The sequence below is a fragment of the Thamnophis sirtalis genome, unplaced genomic scaffold (genome assembly GCF_051295495.1).
Source record: "Thamnophis sirtalis isolate CommonGarterSnake01/CBP01778 unplaced genomic scaffold, rThaSir2_p1.2 scaffold_2, whole genome shotgun sequence".
NCBI lineage: Eukaryota > Metazoa > Chordata > Lepidosauria > Squamata > Natricidae > Thamnophis > Thamnophis sirtalis.
Window position 1 is genome coordinate 26182708 of NW_028261382.1, and position 19339 is coordinate 26202046.

At 47.3% G+C, this 19339-nt stretch overlaps 1 protein-coding gene across 1 annotated transcript in view; it reads right to left on the minus strand.

Moving 5' to 3' along the window:
• Positions 1-19339, minus strand: part of NOTCH1 (notch receptor 1) — a 110829-nt gene that overhangs the window by 59642 nt on the left and 31848 nt on the right. Inside the window, 2 exon segments of the mRNA XM_087704507.1 lie at positions 646-984; positions 3072-3334. Of these exon segments, the coding sequence (XP_087560633.1) occupies positions 646-984; positions 3072-3334 (602 nt within the window).

Consider the following 19339-nt stretch of genomic DNA (forward strand, 5'->3'; position numbering starts at 1 on the left):
CACCCTCCCCAGGCTTCAGCAAAGCCTCCGGAGGCTGGGGAGGCTGAAAAGGCTGAAAAGCAGGCCCAACGGCTGGCCCCTCCCCTCCCCCTCCTAGTCACTTCTTGCCTGAGAAGGCAGGGGAACAAACTTCTGGTTGGCCCATTGGGTCTGTTTTTCGCCCTCCCTAGCTTCTGGAGTCTTTCCTGAAGCCTGGGGAGGGTGAAAAATGTCCCCAAAAGGCCAACTGGAAGTTCAGAAAAGATCCGTTTCTGGCTTCCGGAGGAGGCCGTTTTTGCCCTCTGCAGATTTCAGTAAAGTCTCTGGAGCCTGGAGAGGGGTCGTGCACACATGGGGGGAGGGGGGTCACGCATGCATACGCAGGTGGGTTGGGAGGACTGAATTGATGTGGGCACGCGTGCGCGCACAATTTTGGCATGCCATAAGAAAAAGGTTTGCCATCACTGCTGTAGGGTCTCCTGTTTGGGCAGGAGGGTTGGACTAGATGACCTACAAGGTCCCTTCTGTTGGTCTGTAAGTTAAGGGGTGTGTGTGTGTGTGTGTGAGAGAGAGAGAGAGAGAGAGAGAGAGAGAGAGAGAGAGAGAGAGACATAGTGTGTGTGTGAGAGAGAGAGAGAGAGAGAGCGCCAAGGCACAACAGCCTACCTGCAAGGCAGGTGCACTCGTAGGCCACGTCTCCGGTCTGCTGGCAGGTGCCCCCATTTTGGCAAGGGGAGGGGTTGCAGGGGACGTAGCGGTCATCGCAATTGGGCCCGGTGAAGGCCGGCCGGCAGTGGCACTGGTAGGAGCCAATCTCGTTGATGCAGGTGCCGCCATTCTTGCAGATGGGGAGTGTCCGGCTGCACTCGTTCAAGTCTTCCTTGCAAGTCGCCCCGTGGAAGCCCTGGGGACACCTGCACACATAGCTGGACTCAAAGGGCACGCACTGCCCGCCGTTGGCACAGGGGTTGGAGGCACAGGGGTCGGCCTGCTGGCACGTCTTGCCTGCAGACCAAAGAGAGAGGCACTTTGCTTCAGCCAAAAATTCAGGAATGGTGAAGGACCCACATATAGGACCTGAAAACCTTTCATTTTTCAGTCCTAATCTTTTAAATGTTTTTATAAAGTGTTGCAAATACCTGTGTTCCATTTTCATCGGCTTTTTCAAAAATACACATTTCTTTTGCTGCCTGGTTCTATTTCTTCTACTTTACAATTTTTTAAAAAAGTTTTTTTATTTTATTTTTTTACAAACATATCAATGCGTGAACAGTGTGGCACCTGGATATCATACATTCTAATGCAAACAAAACTAATAGCATTAGTGATAGTTATTACTTTCAACCAACTTATATATTTCTAATAATAATACATATTTATATAAAGTTGCAGTCTTTATTCAATTATTCCATGTTTTCGCTTATTGTTGCTCTGATTTAATTATATAAAAGTGTATACACTTTTCTCTTATTTCTGTCTCTTATTCTAACTTTTAATCATGTCATCCTTTGTTACGAAACATTTTCTTTCTATCCTATCTAACTTCTAATCATGTCACCTACCTACAAAAAAAGAAAAAAAGATGAAGAGTGTGAAGTAGAGAGGTAAGGGAAGAAGAGAGGGATAGGAGAGAGGGGGCGGGGGAAGAGGAGGAGAGATAGGAGGAGTGGAAAGGGAAGACAGGAGAAGGAGAGAGGAGGGGGAGGTAGAGAAGAGAAGGACAATAGAGGGAAGAAAGGAGAGAGGAAGGGGAGATAGAGAAGAGAAGAAAGAAAGGAGATAGGGAGGGGGAGGAGTGAGGGAGAAGAAAATGATGGATAAGCTACAAATATGCTGTATTGAGAGCAGAAGAGCCAATAATTGTTTTTGGGAGTTGATGGTAAGATGAATTAATGCAAACATTTAATAATACAATACGATGTTGGTTATGTAATGTGGTAACATGTGGTTATATGTTATGAAAATAAAAAAATAAAAAACTATACAAAAGAAAAAAGAAAGGAGAGAGAGAGGAAAAGCAAAGCAAAGCAAAACAACACCAAAAATGTGAAATCATCTATCCATCATCTCTTGCCCACTTCAATACTTTAATTGCTACTTTAGAATTTTTTGTATATGTAAACTATAGGGACACCTTGATCCAAGAATTAAATGTTTTAAACCAGGATAGTGTCTGTCCCTGTGCTGGAAACGTGGTCTAGGGAGCCTCCATCCTTCTCTTCCATGGTGGGCAGAACCAGTTAAGTCAGCATTTCTCAAACTTGGGCAACTTTGAAGATGTGGGCACTTCAATTCCCAGAATCCTCCAGTCACCCTTGCTAGGTGGAGAGTTCTGGGAACTGAATGCACACATCTTAAAAATTGCCAAGTTTAAGAAACACTGATCAAGAGTACAAAAGATGGAGAGAAACCTCTGAAAAATGGAAAATAAATGGCGTAGGCACCCCCTGGTTCCAGCTGTCACGAGGAAGACCGAAAAAAATGAAACCTCTTTCTTACATTATTGAAGTCACCCCCTGGTTCCAGCTGTCACGAGGAAGACCGAAAAAAATGAAACCTCTTTCTTACATTATTGAAGTCCAGCAATCCCAACAAGGACAGATCAAAACACACAAGGCTGGGCTCGGTTCTGCAGCTGAGAAGTGCAGAACTTGGCAAGGAGTCTCAGAGAGTCACGAGCCAATGAAGCGAACTAATGGTCTCCTGCAAACTCCACTCCCCTTTCGCTCCTCTTTTATTCCCTCTGGGAGGGGCCATTCACCGTCCACCTGTGGCCTTACTCCCAAGTCAACCCTTGTTCCTTATCTGTTCCCTTCTCCTGGCATGCACACACTGGGAACAGGCTCCAGCTGTTCTTCTGCCCCACTGATCTCTGACTCCGAAGGCAGCTGATAATTGACATATGGCCCTGCCCCCCCCCCTCTGCCTCTGACACAGAGCCCTCATCGGAGCCTTCCCCAGACTCCAGGACTGGCCCAGGTTCCTCCCCAACCTCCTCACTGTCCGAATCTGCTGCCAGTTCCGATAGCAGCCCACAACACTGGGCATCTCAAAGGGGCCCTTGGGCATGTGTGCTAGTTGCTCTCTCTCACCTGACCAGCCTGGAGGGCAGCGGCATTTGTACTCGGTCAAGGTGACGAGGTCACAGCTCCCTCCATTGCGACAGGGGCTGCTCAGGCAGGCGTTCTCTTCAATGGTCAGGCACAGCTTGTCAATGTAGCCCAGGCGGCAGGAACAGATGAAGTCGGGCGTGCTGCCCTCAACCACGGGTTGACAGGTGCCGCCGTTGTTACAGGGGGAGCTGAGGCACAAATTCGGGAACTGGCACCGCTGGCCAGTGAAGTCCTTGGAGCATCTACGAAAAGAAGGAGGGGGAAGAAGAGGATGAGCGAGAGAACTGCAGGAGCAAGTAATGGCTGTCCGGCCGTCCTTTAAGCAGCTTTGCAATGGGACGCAAACCTTCTCCCCTCCTGCTGCTGGCGGGCAGAGGATCGGACGGGCAGGGAGATCACGAATGGACAGGATTCGAATGAAGGGCAGGATTCGAACGAAGGGCAGCCTCAACCACGCGGCTACAGATACAGTATCTATGGCTCATTTTGCAGCCCTTATGTGATTTTATTTCCTTTCAATGTGACTCTTAGGAAAGAAATTCTTGAAAAGAATAAAAAGAACGCAAATTTTGGAAAAAGTAAAATAATGTGGGAAAAGTACAAAAAAAGAATAAGAAAAAAGTGATACTGTAAAGAAGCAATTTTCAACCAACTGCAGTTACGTTTATATTTTGCCATCTCTAAGGTTATAACATAATTTAATTTTTTCCATAGTCTACCGTTTCTAATCATCAAACCCACAAAATCACAAGTTTGGGGTTTTTTTCCTTAAAAAGTCCATAAAGAGTTTCCAGGCACAAATACATGCAGTTATTGTCCTTTCCTTAAACAGAGAGGTCGATTGTATCATCTCTGCTAATCCATTGCATCTTCACCAACCGTTCCTCCATGGTGGGAATTTCAGAATCTTTCTATCACACAGGAAAAGTTCTCGTTTTAATTGAATATCCATCTTTAAAGTACTTTGGGTCACGGCATGTATTAAAAACCAGAATTTTCTGGCATAGAACAACTAGAAACAAGAACAGTTTTTTCCCAAACGCCATCCTTCTGCTAAACAAATAATTCCCTCACCACTGTCAAACTATTGACTAAGTCTGCATTGCTATTACTATTAATCTTCTCATCATTCCTATCACCCATCTCCTCCTACTTGTGACTGTAACTTTGTTGCTTGCATTTTACATTATTTTCTAGTATGATTTGATTGCTTATTTGTACCCTATGGCTATCTTTAAGTGTTGTACCTTATGATTCGTGACGAATGTATCTTGTATTTTTATGTACCCTGAGAGCATTTGCACCAAAGACAAATTCCTTGTGTGTTCAATCACACTTGGCCAACAAATAATTCTATTCTATTCTCCATTCCATCTTTTATTCTATTCTATTCCTATTCTATTCTATTCCTAATCTATTCTAGTCCATCTTTTTTCCTATTCTATTCCTATTCTATTATTTCTATTTCTATTCTATTCTTATTCTATTCCATATCTCTATTCTAGTCTATTCTCCATTCCATCTTCTACTCTATTTTTATTCTTTCCTATCCCTATTATTCTATAGGATGGTAGAGGACAGGAAGGCCCAGAGGAACGTTGTCCATGGGGTCGAGATGGGTCGGAAATGACTTCGCAACTAACAACAACAACAACAAATTCTATTTTTGGAAATCCACCAAGCATGATAAACCGACTTATTATTTTCCACATTCCCAACTTAAAAGTACCTGTCCACATTCTAGATCATTTTCCTATGAGAATTTTTAAAGAATATTTTTTTAAAATCTGTGGGAACACTGGAAGCATTAACTGGTTCTCTGAAATCCCCATCTATCAAAAAGCCCACTCAAAAAAAGGCTTTTTCTGGCTCTGTTAGATTTTCAAAACTTCTTTTTTTGGGGGGGGGGGGTTACTACCAATTCCAACTTCAGTATTTCCTCAACTTTGGCCTCTTTAAGATAGGTGGGCATGAGCTCCCTGGGAACTGAAGTCTACTTATCTTAAACTGGTTGTGAAATGCAATTTAAATTCTGAGATTCTGGGGAAGACTCTCGTTAGCCACTTCGATGGGAAACGGTTTGCAAATTTTGGCTTTTTAAAAAAAGGTCTTGTTATTTTTATTCTTATACATACATTCACAAATATACATTCTTATAGATACTATCCATATTATGTGTTGTCTTTTAACATTTATAACAATTCAATTCTTCCCCTGCAAATTTAATAGTATAATCAGGATTTCTTTCCTGCCATCTTGTTTTAAAACCATCCTCTTCTTTACTTTCTTCTCTCCTCCTCTCCTTTCTATTTTCTTCTTCCCTTTCCTCTCCCACATTCCTCCCCTCTCTCCTACTCTTGCTACCCCTCCCTTTCTTCCTCTCCTTTACCCTTTCTTCTTTCCCTCTCCTTTCCTCTCTCCTCCTCCTCTCTCTCTTCCCTCCTTCCGTTGTTGTATTCACACATTCTCCTCTTCAGTCTGGTCTATCTTCAGGATGGCATTCCAGCAAACGGTTTGCAAAGTTTGATCAGGTGACCTTGGGATGGGAGGTAACTTTTTTCATCCTTTCCAATGGTCACTAATCAAAGCGTTGTTACCTGCAGTTTTCATCATGATACTAGGAGAATTAAGCTAGGTTTAATTCCCATTCGCCTCTACATTTCAAAAGCAAATAGCTCTTTTTGTGTTTGTGCTGAGGGGTCTAAAGCCCATTTGAGTCCCCTACAAGCTTAATTCTCCGCACAAGAGTTTCATCTTTTCCCGAAAACCCAGCAGTTTCATCAAAAGGCCCATCAGCCGGAGCCTTATGGCAGTGGGAGTGGGGGGTTTCTGTTTTCCTTCCTTTTACTTTTTGAGAAAGGGAGCCTTGCAACAGTCATCCACTGGTCATTGGCCATCTGTGGAGCATCGCCAAAAGGAACTGGAGCCAAATGGCTCATCAAAGCAGTCCTCTCCATTTGGCCCTTCCGAAAGGAGATGGACATCTCTAGTGGGGATGGGAACAGGACTAAGCTGAGCTCCATGATGGCTGGACACAGGGGCCCTGGGTGCCCCCTGGGCTTGGTGGTTTTCTTGCAGAGGTTTCATTACCTAGCCAGGTAACATCATCAGAAGGAGGGGAGGGGGGAGGAGGAGGAGGACAACTGTGAGGTCCCTGGTGCTCCCGGGCTTGGTGGTTTTCTTGCAGAGGTTTCATTACCCAGCTAGACAATATCCTCAGTGCCACAGAGAGGACCTGCTGGGGGTCTCTGCCATGGTATGAAGGGACCCCAAACTCCTCTGTCTTGATGCTGGCAACCGTGACTTCCTTGCCAGCTACTTCATTCTCTCTGCAACTCCCTCCATCATTTGCTTGGGAAGCCTCCAAGAGAGAGGGAGGGGAAGGGAGGAGGGGAAGAGAAGAGAGGGGAGGGGAGAGAGGGAGGAAGGAAGGAGGAGAGCACAGGAGGAGGAGAGGAGGGGAAGGGAAGGGAAGAGAGAAGAGTGGAGAGAGGAAGGAAGGAAGGAAAGAGAACACAGGAGGAGAAGAGAGGAGGGGAGAGAACAGAACTTAGAAGGGACGAGATTTAGAAGAGAACAGAATAGAGGGAGAGGGAATGGAAGACAAGAGGAGAAGAGGATATAGGGAGAGGTAGAGAGGAGAGAAGCACTAGTGTTTTGGCGCCAGCTCTCTCTCTCTCTCCTCTCCTTTGGATTTTTCCTTTTCTTTTTGGTCCAAGGGGGAGGAAATAAAAGGGAAAACAAGCTGAGTTTTCAAAAGTGAAAGTTGTGAAGACCACTAGCCCACTTTGTCAGCCGGGGACCTGGATTGTGTGGCCTGACCTTTTCCTGGCTTGAGCAGATGCCACATTTATGCTTCGCGCCCATTTTCCAGAGGCCAAACCACGCAAACTGTGGTTGTGTAGGAGGGACTACAACTCACTGCACCCCAAGGGGTGCCTGCTTCTCAATCACAGCCCCTGTGCTCTTGGGGCACCCAGCAGCTGCAAAGGCTCCAGCCTGAGCTGAGGGTTGGACTAGAAAACCTCCAAAGTCCCTTCCAACTTTGTAAGAGCTTATGGTGGATTTCTGATGGAGCTGCTCCTAATTTGCGATTTGTACCATTTCTACCAAAGGAGCCCCACTTTTTCTTCTTCTTCTTCCAGGCCTCTTTTACCGTCCTGCTGAAACCCTCCCGGGAGGGATTGCCAAATGGGGGTGGGGGGCCTGGGCCCAGAAGTTTCAAGATCTCCCAGGAAAAGGGCATTTTGTGTGCCAGAGAACTCAGTACTGGCAGAAAGCAAATACTAATGGAAACTGGCAAGGGGGAGGGATGAGGGGGCAAAGCTGTAGTTGGCAGACTGGCACATACACCAAGTTTCACATTTGTCCTTAAATGGGGGGGGGGGGGAAAGAGGAGGAAAGAAAAGAGTGAGTGAGTGAGTGAGTGAGTGAGTGAGTGAGTGAGGGAGGGAGGAAGGAAGGAAGGAAGGAAAAGTGAGTGAGGAAAGAAGGAAGGAAGGAAGAAAAGTGAGTGAGGAAAGAAGGAAGGAAGGAAGGCAGGAAGGAAGGAAGGAAAAGTGGGAGGGAGGGAGGAAGGAAGGAAAATGAGTGAGGAAGGAAAAGTGGGAGGGAGGAAAAAAGGAAGGAAAAGTGGAGGGAGGGAGAAAGGAAGGAAAATGAGTGAGGAAGGAAAAGTGGGAGGGAGGGAGAAAGGAAGGAAAATGAGTGAGGAAGGAAGGAAGGAAAAGTGGGAGGGAGGGAGAAAGGAAGGAAAATGAGTGAGGAAGGAAGGAAGGAGAAGTGGGTGAGAGGGAGGGAGGGGGGAGGAAGGAAGGAAGGAAGATGAGTGAGGGAGGAAGGAAGGAAAAATGTGAGGGAGGAAGGAAGGAAGGAAAATGAGTGAGGAAGGAAGGAAGGAAAAGTGGGAGGGAGGAAGGAAGGAAAGTGGGAGGGAGGGAGGAAGGAAAATGAGAGGAAAGAAGGAAGGAAGGAAAAGTGGGAGGGAGGAAGGAAGGAAGGAAAATGAGTGAGGAAGGAAGGAAAGAAGGAAGGAAAATTGGGAGGGAGGGAGGAAGGAAGGAAAATGAGTGAGGAAGGAAGGAAGGAAGGAAAAGTGGGAGGAAGGAAGGAAAATGAGTGAGGAAGGAAGGAAGGAGAAGTGGGTGAGAGGGAGGGAGGAAGGAAGGAAGGAAGATGAGTGAGGGAGGAAGGAAGGAAAAGTGGAGGGAGGGAGGAAGGAAGGAAAATAAGTGAGGAAGGAAAAGTGGGAGGGAGGAAGGAAGGAAGGAAGGAAAAGTGGGAGGAGGGAGGGAGGAAGGAAAATGAGTGAGGAAAGAAGGGAAGGAAGGAAGGAAAATGAGTGAGGAAGGAAGGAAGGAAAAGTGGGAGGGAGGAAGGAAGGAAATGAGTGAGGGAGGAAGGAAGGAAAAGTGGGAGGGTGGGAGGGAGGGAGGGAGGAAGGAAAATGAGTGAGTGAGGGAGGGAGGAAGGAAAATGAGTGAGGAAAGAAGGAAAAGTGGGAGGGAGGGAGGGAGGGAGGAAGGAAGGAAAAGTGAGAAGGAGGAAGGGAGGGAGGGAGGAAGGAAATGAGTGAGGAAGGAAGGAAGGAAGGAAAATGAGGGAGGAAGGAAGGAAGGAAAAGTGGGAGGGAGGAAGGAAGGAAGGAAGGAAGGAAGGAAGGAAGGAAGGAAGGAAGGAAGGAAACCCTCTTTTTCTAGCATCCACTTTCAATCCACTTGTTGAATCCTCTTGTTGGGGACGCTTTGAGTTAATGAGATGGGCAGAATCCAGGCCAAATGGAAAGAAAAGCGGGCACAGTAGCAGCACCCACAGCATCTGCTGGGAGCAGGTGTGCATTTTAATGAGGGGGCAGCAGCTGCTACCACACTCCCCCCCGCCCATAGCATGGCCTTAGGCAGGCCAACGCTCAACAGGCACCGGGGGGGGGGGGGGCGCATTGTGCTGCTGGGGAATTCAGCCGGGTGCTTGGGCTATGCAACAGGGTGCATTGAAACTGCCCCCCCCAAAAGGCAGGCCCAGAGCCAGAGTGGAGACCCCATGGTCAGAGAAGAGGCTGCAGTTTGCAATGTCCTCCCTCCCTCCATGTGTGCTGCAGCCGCCTGGCTGGTTCTGAGAGACTGAGCCAAACATCCTCTGGGCCTTGCAAAGGAAGAGATTTTCAGAAGAACTGGGGAGAGAGGGAGGAAGAGAAAGAGTGGGGGGAAGAGAGAGAGAAAGGGAGATGGGGGAGGGAAAGAGAGAAGGGCAGAGAGGGAGCGAGAGGGAGGAAGGGAGGGAGGAAGGGAGGGACAGAGAAAGAGGAGAGGGAGAGAGAGAAAGGGAAAGAGAGAGAGAGAAGAGAGAAGGAAGAGAAAGAGGGAGAGTGAAAGGGACTGAAAAGGAGAGAGAGGGAAAGACAGGAGGAGGGAAAGAGAGAGGGAGAGGGAAAGAAAATGGGGAGAGGGAGAGAGATGGAGGAAGGGAGAGAAAAAGAGGGGCAGAGAGGGAAGAAGGAAGGGAAAGAGAGAGGAGAAAGTGAGAGAGGAGAGGGAGAAAGAGGGAATGAGAGAGAAAGAAGAGGGAGGGAAAGAGGGAGAGGGGAAAAAGAGGAGGGAAAAGAGAGGGGCAGAGAGGGAGGAAGGAAGGGAAAGAGAGAAAGAGAGAGGCTGCGAGAGACCCAGAAGGCCTGCTGAAAAATACCCTTCCTTCCTCTGGCCCCAAATGCAGAATCTCAGCCTCTCCTGGATGTCTGGATGAGTAAAGCCAAGCTTCTCACCCCCTAAAAGGAGGGCTGGAAGTTGCCCATCTGTGGACAAGGGATACTGTGCCCATTTCCATAGGCTGAAAAAGAAAGCTGAGAAAGGCTTGATGTTCCATTCTGGAGACAGCCTGGAAGAGGAGAAGACGGTGGAATGGCTCTCTTGTCCTCCTGGGGACTTGAGGTTCCTTTTCGTTGCTGGTCCAGATCTAAGAATCCACCCAGCCTCCCAACTCCCAAACCACAGCATGCCCAGGATCTATTTGGGCATGGCCACCCCGGCATTAGGGGTTGAATTAGGGGTGACATGATAGCAGACCCAGCCTTGCAGTTTGCCTACCGAGGAAAGAGATCGGCAGATGAGGCTGTTATTATGGCACTCAACTACATCCGACAACATCCTGAATCTCCAAAGAACTACGCAAGGGTCCTTTTTTGTAGACTTTAGTTCATCATTCAATACCATCATACCAGACATTCTTACTCATTAAACTGACTCAGCTAGCTGTGTTTGAATACCTCACATCCTGGACCTAAACGGTTTCAACTTCTCCCCTTGGTACACCAATAGCTCTTAGACTTATATATCGCTTTACAGGGCTTACAGTCCTCTCGAAGAGTCAGCCTCTTGCCCCCAATAATTTGGGTCCCCATTTTACCAACCTCGGAAGGACAGAAGGCTGAGTCAACCTGGAGCCTGGTGAGATTCGAACTGTCAAATTGCAGGCAGCTGGCAGTCAGCAGGAGACTGCAGTGCTGCACTCTAACCACTGCGCCACTGAGCACCGTATGCTGCTATAGGGCATTGCATGCCAAAACAATTAGACACAGAGATAGTTTTTTCTCCCCATGCCTTCATTCTGCCGAACATTGAACTCCCACAGCACTTAAGTCTAAAGACGCAGCTTAAAACTAAACGCTCGGCCTATTGGCTTTAGCCAAGTTAAACAGGCCGGGTGATCTCCATCATTTGCTGTGACCAGAGACAGCCCCAAAAAGAAAGGCATTGTAATCCTTAGTGGCATAAATAAATAGAGGGATAGAATCAAGATCGGTGAAGTGTTACTACCGCTTTATAAAGCTCTAGTAAGGCCCCACCTGGAATCTCGCATCCAGTTTTGGTCACCACATATTATATATATATGTTTTTTTTTTATTTGTGCTTTATTTGCCTTAAGAAAGGCAACAGTAAAACTATTGGGTTTCTGTCGTGATGGACTCTTGTGACGAGCCGAAGGACAGATGATGAAAGCAGTTAGCTTCCTCCCATAATTGGGGCTTACCAGGGGTTGTAAAAAATCATATATATATATATGTGCTGTTGAGATTCTGGAAAGAGTGGAGAAAAGATCCACTGGAGGCTAAAAACATAGGAAGAATGGTTGCAGGGACTGGGTGTGTCTTTCATGAAAAGAAGGGACTAGGGATGACATCATAGCAGGGTTCCAATATTTGAGGGGCTGCTACAAAGAAGAAAGGGTCAATTTATTTTCCAGAAGGCGGGACAAGAAACAACAGATGGAAACTAATGGTGGAGGGCAGCAACTTGGAATTAAGGAGAAACCTCCTAACAGAGAGAAGCAATCGACCAGAGGCATAGGATTGCCTTCAGAAGCTGTGGGTGCTCCGTCACTGGGGGCTTTTAAGAGGAGATTGGGCACTTGTGCAGAATTGGTATAGTCTTTTTTGTTTGAGCAGGGGGTTGGATTAGATGACCTCCAAGGTCCCTTCCGATTCTATTATTCTGTTCTGTTCTGAGACTGGACTGACTCCAGGACGGCAGAAGGAGAGAAGAACTTTCATAGATGGAGCTAAAAGACTAGCAAATGGAGCGGGCCTCCCTCTGTGGCCTTTCCTTCTGAGTCAGGAAGAAGCCAAGCTGGAGCTAAAACTGTCTTGATAATCCAGTACTTTTGGAGCCATCTCACTTGGTGTCCTTCTTCACACCTGGAGACAGCTGTTTCTGCAGTTGGTGTCCACGTGGGGTGCATCTGTAGCCTTGTTCTAACCCATCTCTAGCAGCCGTTATTTCTTATCTCCACAGCTGAAGCTCTTCCGCAGATAAGGCCATCCCCGTGTTGAAGCTTGGTCAGATCACAAGTGACTCGCCGGGTCCTTGGGAAGAGATGCTGGCCGTGGCATTAACCCCTCCGGGTGGGACCTCCTGCTTGAAAACCGCCAGAATGTGGGCTTTTGTACAGAGGAATCCAGAAAACACTCTTGAATTATACCAGCCAAAGGTCAAGAACGGGGAAAAGGTTTAAAGAGGCTTGCAAAACACCACCTGATCGGGAGGCTTCCTTTTAGCCCGCGGCCGGGTCTGTGGGGCACGGATGAGCGTCCCCTTCTTTCCAAGGGGAAACAAGGACATAACACTTTCTAGGGGAACCTGCCACACCCGGTTCCACCACAAAACCGCGGTAGACAAAAGCGCGCTCGACGAAAGCGCGTACGTGACGTCATCACGGTAAATTTAAAATTAAAGCGAAAACCTTACCCTAACCCCCCCCCCAAACCTAACCCTAAACCTAACCCTTAACCTAACCCTAAATCTAACCCTTAACCTAACCCTTAACCTAACGCTAAACCTAACCCTAAACCTAACCCTCACCCTTAACCTAACCCTAACCCTAACCCTAACCCTAACCCTAACCCTAACCCTAACCCTAACCCTAACCCTTACCTTTATGTGAATTGGCTTGCTTTAATTTTATTTTAATTTTAATTTAATTTATTTTTAATTTTTTTCGTCGCGCTGCTGATGACGTCAGGTACGCGCTTTTGTCGAGCGTGCTTTAGTGGACCGCGGTTTTGACGGGTCACGGCCACACCCAGCAAGCTTTCCTTTCCAGCCTGCTTCTTCCTTTTCAAAGTTGCTTTGGGGGAGCGGAAAGTGATGGTTGACGGAGGGCAAAGTGAAACCTTGTCTGGACGCAGCTTCATTAATTCCAGCCATGAAAAGCTCCGAGGGGGACTGTGGAGAACAGCTACTTCTTCTCCTTTCCCCTCTCCTTGTATTCCCGCAGGTGTAGGGTTTGCTTTTCGGATCACTGCATGCCATTTTGCGTGGTCAGCTGCTTCTCCAGGGCGCAGGCCCTTGGCTTGTTGATGGTACCTCGCCTTCTCTGTTTTGGGCGCCCACGAGGTTGCCGGCCAATGACTTCTAGATGGCAGGCAGTCTTGGCCACAGTGGATGGGGCTAATCTCTGGACGTGTCCATAGCAGAGGAGTCGGCCTTCTCTCATCTTCTCTGTAATTGGTGCCACACCAAAATGTTGTTGAAAGGTGCCATCTGTGATGTGGTCAAGAAGGGAGATGCCTGATATCCAACTATATTTTCTCCCTACTCGATAACAGAATGGGGAAACCCCTCGCTCCCCTTCCCTGGGTCTCAGCCTACCCCGCACAGCCCCTGGCAAGCTTGGTTACCCCAGCCAGTGAGGAACGATGGGGACTAGAGTCCGACGCATCTCAAGGGTGCCACCTTAGAGAAGGCGGCCCCAAAGCAGCTTAAATCCCAAGGCCACAGGAGGGTGTTTGGTTACCCCCCGCCACAAAGCGTCATCCCCCCCCCCAGGCCAGCTGCGTTGGATACCCCGCTTCGGTTCTTCCCATTGTTCCTGCGCCTTTCTCCCCCCCTCCTCTCCGACCCGAAAAGAGGTTTTGTTTCTTTCCCGTCTCCCCTCTATAGAAATGCCGCTTCTCAACACATCCCAAGGCAGATGTTTGGGCGACCTTTCACCCGTGATTAATCCAGAAGGTTGGCTGGGCCTTTTCACAACGCCAGCTACCATCTGCCGGAGCAGAGACAGATGCCATGCACAAACACAACACCCCCTCTCCCTCTCGCTCCAGCCTCCCTGCCTCCCTGGGTTCGGTTTTAAGGAGAGAAAAGAAAAGAAAGGAAGGAGGGGGGGGGAAGAGAGGCCTTCCCCAATGAATGCTTACTAGGTCACTGCCAATCTTAACACAAAACAGGGCAGGAGCCCGGCCTGGGATCCAATTTTTGCAGAATTCCAGAGCAACCACTCTCGGCGCTCCAAAGGACTCTCCACAGCGAAGTCCAAAAGTTTCTCTCCATTTGCAAGCCTGGCACAGAGGTTTGAGAAGCCCCAGAAGTTCCACCTCCCTGTTTTATCTTTATATATTTTGTTATTGTTATTAAAGACCCCGATGGATAATTGGGGGGGGGGGGAAGGCCAGCTTAGGCGTGGGCAGCTCAAACTGGCTGGGAGCCATCCACAAACCATGTAAGACGGGATCCAAATGAAATTCTGCCCCCCCCCCCCACTAGAAGCCCAGGGATCCTCCTTTCAGGCATTCACGAAGGGAAAAAGACATGGCTTCTGGATTGGCTCTTCTAGGCCAGAACTTTTGGGAAGGAAGCACCCCTTGGAAGCCCAAAAAGCCAGTGCAATCCTAAATTGCATTAACAGAAGGATAGAATCAAGATCAAGAGAGGTACCTACTACCACTCTATAAAGCCTTAGTAAGGCCACACCTGGAATAGTGCATCCAGTTTTGGTCCCCACACTATAAAAAAGAGGTTGAGGCTCTAGACAGAGTGCAGAGAGGAGCAACCAGGATGATGAGGGGACTGGAGGCTCAAACAGGCGATGAATGGTTGCAGAAACTGGGCATGGCTGGTCTAGGGAAGATAGCCACAAAGCTATCAAATTGTACTAGTAAACAAATAAAACAATATAAATTGAAAGATACAAGTTTTCAGGAACATGGCTAGTCTAGTGAAGAGGAGAACCAGGAGAGATATGAGAGCATCTTCCAATATTTGAGGGGCTGCCACAGAGAGGAGGGGGGTCAAGCTAGTTTTCAAAGCACCCGAAGGTCAGTCAAGGAATAATGGATGGAAACTGACCAAGGAGAAATTCAACCTGGAAAGGAGGAATTTTCTGACAGTGAGAACAATCAACAAATGGAACAAAAGTTGTGGGAGCTCCATCACTGGAGCCTTTCAAGAAGAGATTGGGCTGCCATCTGTCAGAAAAGGTGTAGGGTCTCCTGCTTGGGCAGGGTTTGGACTAGATGACCTACAAGGTCCTTTCCAACTCTGTTCATCTGTTAAAGGTGGGACACAACTCAGCCTTGCTCAGTGCATCCCCAGCCCCTGCTTGACCTCCTCCAAGGAAAAGGACAAGGGGACGCACACGCACACACACACTTTGACTTATTGGCGCTCCTTCCAAGCTGCTCTGCTTGTCAGAAAAAGCCTGGCCGCCGTCCACAGAACCCAGATTAACATCTTGCAGCAAAGGCTTCCAAACGGTCATATGCCCAAGACCCTGATAGCAGCCGGGTCACACGATGCTCGCTTGATGCCACGTCCAGCAACCACTTCTCTGCCCTTCTCTCCTAAGTGGCCGTTCCCACGCCCACTGCCCCCCCCCCGAGGCATGGTTCCGTCTCCTCCCTGGCAGGCCCCCTTCCCCTAGAGGGGCTCGAGACCCATGGAGCTGAGCCCGTTGAGTTGAATCCTTTGTTGCAGGTTTAGTCTGGAGACTTCTTATTCTTCTGCCATATCTGTCATTGGACATCACTGATCAGTTAGCCATCCTATTTTTGTCAACAGTCACCTGAAAAAGTCCTGCTGAGTTTTGTCCAAATCATCCCAGATTTTGAAGACATAATCATCTCCTCCTCCTCCTCCTCCTCCTCCTCCTCCTCCTCCTCCTACTACTACTACTACTACTACTACTACTACTACTACTACTACTACTCCCTCCTCCTCCTCCTCCTCTTCTTCTTCCATATCTGTAATCGGATGTTGGCAATCATGTTGATCAACAGCCGCATGATAAAGTCCTGCTGGGTTTTGTCCAAACTGGTCCCATAGATTTTGAAGCCACGATCTTCTTCTTCTGCCTGGACCTCCTTTGCCTTCGATCTTTCCCTGGAGGATTAAGCGAAGGATGCCATATTTTTCTTCATGTCGCATCTCATGTCCACAATATTCTTTCGCTTTTTAATGGTTAAATGGGGGGGGGGGGATTTTGCAACAACCCTGCAAGCCCTGTCGGAGTGACTGGGAGCCGTGTGGATTGGAGAAGCCTTGGATCTGGTAGTCTCCATCCAATGTTTTAAGCCTTACCCTAAGCTACGTTTCACCCTCTGGCTGTCCACTGTATGTAGTGGCGGATTAAGCTCACTGGTGCCCTAAGCACTGACAAATCTTGGTGCCCCCCTCTTTTTCACATACTGTACAAACCTCAATTGGTTTTTTTTTCTTTCTTTCTCAACTCTGTGGTGCCCTAAGCATGTGCTTAGTCTGTTTAATGGTTAATATACCACTGACTATATGGAAACCTGAGCATTGTGCTTCATAGACCATAGTTTCCTCATCAGGCCATAATTAGTGGAACTGCAGGAATGCTATAACTGATGGCATCTGGAGGGGCCCCCATCCAGCCTGCTTCCCTGGCTTGTGTGGCACACAAGGTATGTCCTCCAGGTGTCTCGACTTCAATTCCCAGAATTTCCCAAGCGGAACAGCCAGGGCTAAGAATTCTGGGAATCGAAACCTGCCCATCTGGAGGTAAGCAGACAGACCCTATTTTGTTTGTCATAATGCAAGGACTTTAATTTAACAGATTAACAGAATCGGAAGGGACCTTGTAGGTCATCTAGTCCAACCCCTGCCCAAGCAGGAGACCCTACACCTTTTCTGACAGATGGCAGCCCAATCTCTTCTTGAAAGGCTCCAGTGATGGAGCTCCCACAACTTCTGTTCCATGGGTTGATTGTTCTCACTGTCAGAAAATGTCTCCTTATTTTCAGATTGACTCTCTCCTTGATCAGTTTCCATCCATTGTTCCTTGTCTGGCCTTCCGATGCCTTGGGAAATAGCTTGACCCCCTCCTCTCTGGGGCAGCTCCTCAAATATCAGAACACTGCTATCCTGTCTCTCCTGGACTTGGATTGGATTGGATTTATTAAATTTATAGGCCACCCTATAGGACTTGCTCTGGGTACCGAGAAATATGCACAGGGCTGTAAGTTATTCCAGTTGTGTGAAGTTGGGTTTCCTCTAGGCATTGTTGGAATTGACTGGCTCCATCTAATTCCATTCCCTGAAGGTAAAGCCCCCTTGGAAATACTGGGAATAATTCTCTTAATTCAATCTTCTATCTATGCACTAAATGCATTGGGCCCAGGGGTGCATTCTTCTTCCTCCTCCTCCATGGGGAGGGTCTTGGATAATGGAATGCCCTTCCCATTCCCCACACCATCCTGGTTACATGCATTGCCTGTAGGGCTGGGTGACTTCCTTTTAGAAGTCCAGGTGCTTTCAAGGGCCTTGCGTCTCCTCCGTCCCATATCTCCAGGGCTTAATGATTGATTCAATCTGCCAAATTCAGCAGCTCAAAGTTTGAAGCCCATCAGAAAGTCAATAAATGCAACGCTTCCATCCACCTCTCCCTGAAAACAGCCCCAGGGAGAAAGTTTGGCCTGACTTCTTGGCTTAAAGATTAAAAGAGGAGGGTGATTTCTCACCCACCCGTGTTTTATGGCACCCATTAAAGGAGTCACCGTTCCCGTGTAAAAATGGCTCTGGGCATTGAGATGCGGCCTGCAGATCTTTGGGGCAAGAAGAAAACATTGGAGCTTTGGAAAAGCGTATTTCCAGCGGAGGGCTTCTTCACATTTTGTTACCACTGATTTGCCCCGTGCAGGCGCCAACTCCAGTTGGCCAACAAAACTGCATTCGCCTTTCAAGTCAACTCCCAGTTGAAAACAATTCAAACACTTTAAACAAAACTTCTTTTTTCTGGGTCCCCCCCCCCACAACTCATTTAATCCTCAACCGATCAAACAGGCATGGAGCCATAAGACAATTAACCAGGTTAACACTAACCCGGTTTAGCATACTAGGTAAACACCAGTGTTTGTTTTTTAACCTGGTTGTGTGAATACAGCCTTGCCTGTTATCTGCTCTCTTACTTGATTCCTATTCCAGCCCAGTTTTCTGCTTTTCACAATGGAGAGTCCTTGACTTATGATGAAATTGGAGCAGAATTTCCACCGCTAAGCGAGGCGGGTGGTTAATGGGTTGCACCCAATCTTTTAGCAATTCTTTTTTGGCCATGGTTGTTAAACAAAACAAAGCCGCTGTTAAGTGAATCATGCAGTCTTTAAGTGAATCAGCGAGAGACAGGAAGCTGGCAGCCCCAAGGAAAGTCTCTAGGACTGTTTTAGGCATTGGGTAAAAGGTTGGGGACTCCTGCTTAAAAAATACTGATTTTTTTAGCGCAATCACGCGATCGCAGGGGTGCTTGAAAGGGAACTGATGGGGGGGGGGGTCATGAGAGGGCAGTTAGAGGCCATGCAATCGAACCTCCTTTTAAATCCCTCTTTATAATCCATGAAAAAACGGGACTGGCCTTTCTAACTGTGGAGTCCTTCTCTGGCCACACCACACTCCAATCCTGAGAAAATGCAAAGGTTGTGCAAGAGCCAAGCTGATGCAGCACTGCAGTCTACTTCAGCTGACAATCACCAGCAGTTCGGCAGTTTGATCCTGACCACCTCAAGGTTGATTCGGCCTTCCATCCTTCCGAGGTGGGTCAAATGAGGAGCCAGATTGTTGGGGGCAAGAGGCTGACTCTGTAAACCGCTTAGAGAGATCGGTAAAAGCATTGGGAAGCGGACAATAATGAATATAAGTATACTTTCTGGGGAAAAATAATGCTAATGTTAACTGAATATATATTGTAGAATGAAAATGAGGCTTTTAGTTATACTAGATGAAACATTTGAGATGGTAAATATTATTTGAAGATGTAGATGTTAAAACACTTGTAACCAAACGACATGCTGCATGTGATGATGGTTTTTTTTTCTTTTTCTTTTTCTGTGTTCTTTCCTTTTTTCTTTTCTTTTCTTTTCTTTTTTTTAAATCCTAGGTTATTGTGGTGTCTATCAAATATATAACAGAGAGATACGGTGTGTGAGTATGGGGGGAAAGTAGGGATGGATTGCTACAGGCAGGGGAATAAGAAATAATAATTTATTAAATGAAACAATGAATGTATAAGAATGATAAAGGTTAAAACACCTGTAATCAAATGACATACTGCATGGGATGATGGGCTTTGTTTTCTTTTCTTTTCTTTTTTTTCTCTGCCTTTCTTTTTCTATTGTTATGTGATTATGTTGTCTATGTAACAAAAATAAAAAAAAATTCTATTAAAAAAAAGCTTCTAAATTTCTATTATTAAAAAATTGGGAAGCAGTATATAAGTTTAAGTGCTATTGTGAAGGAAGGGGAGGGGAGGGAGGGAGGGCTATGGTGTCACAATTGCTGGAATGCAATATTGCAGCCTTATTCTGCTCACTGCCAGGAGTTCGATCCTGACTGGCTCAAGGTTGACTCAGCCTTCCGTCCTTCCAAGGTGGGTAAAATGAGGAACCAGATTGTTGGGGGCAAGAGGCTGACTCTGTGAAGCCTTTAGAGAGGGCTGGAAAGCACTGTGAAGCGGCATGTAAGTAAGTG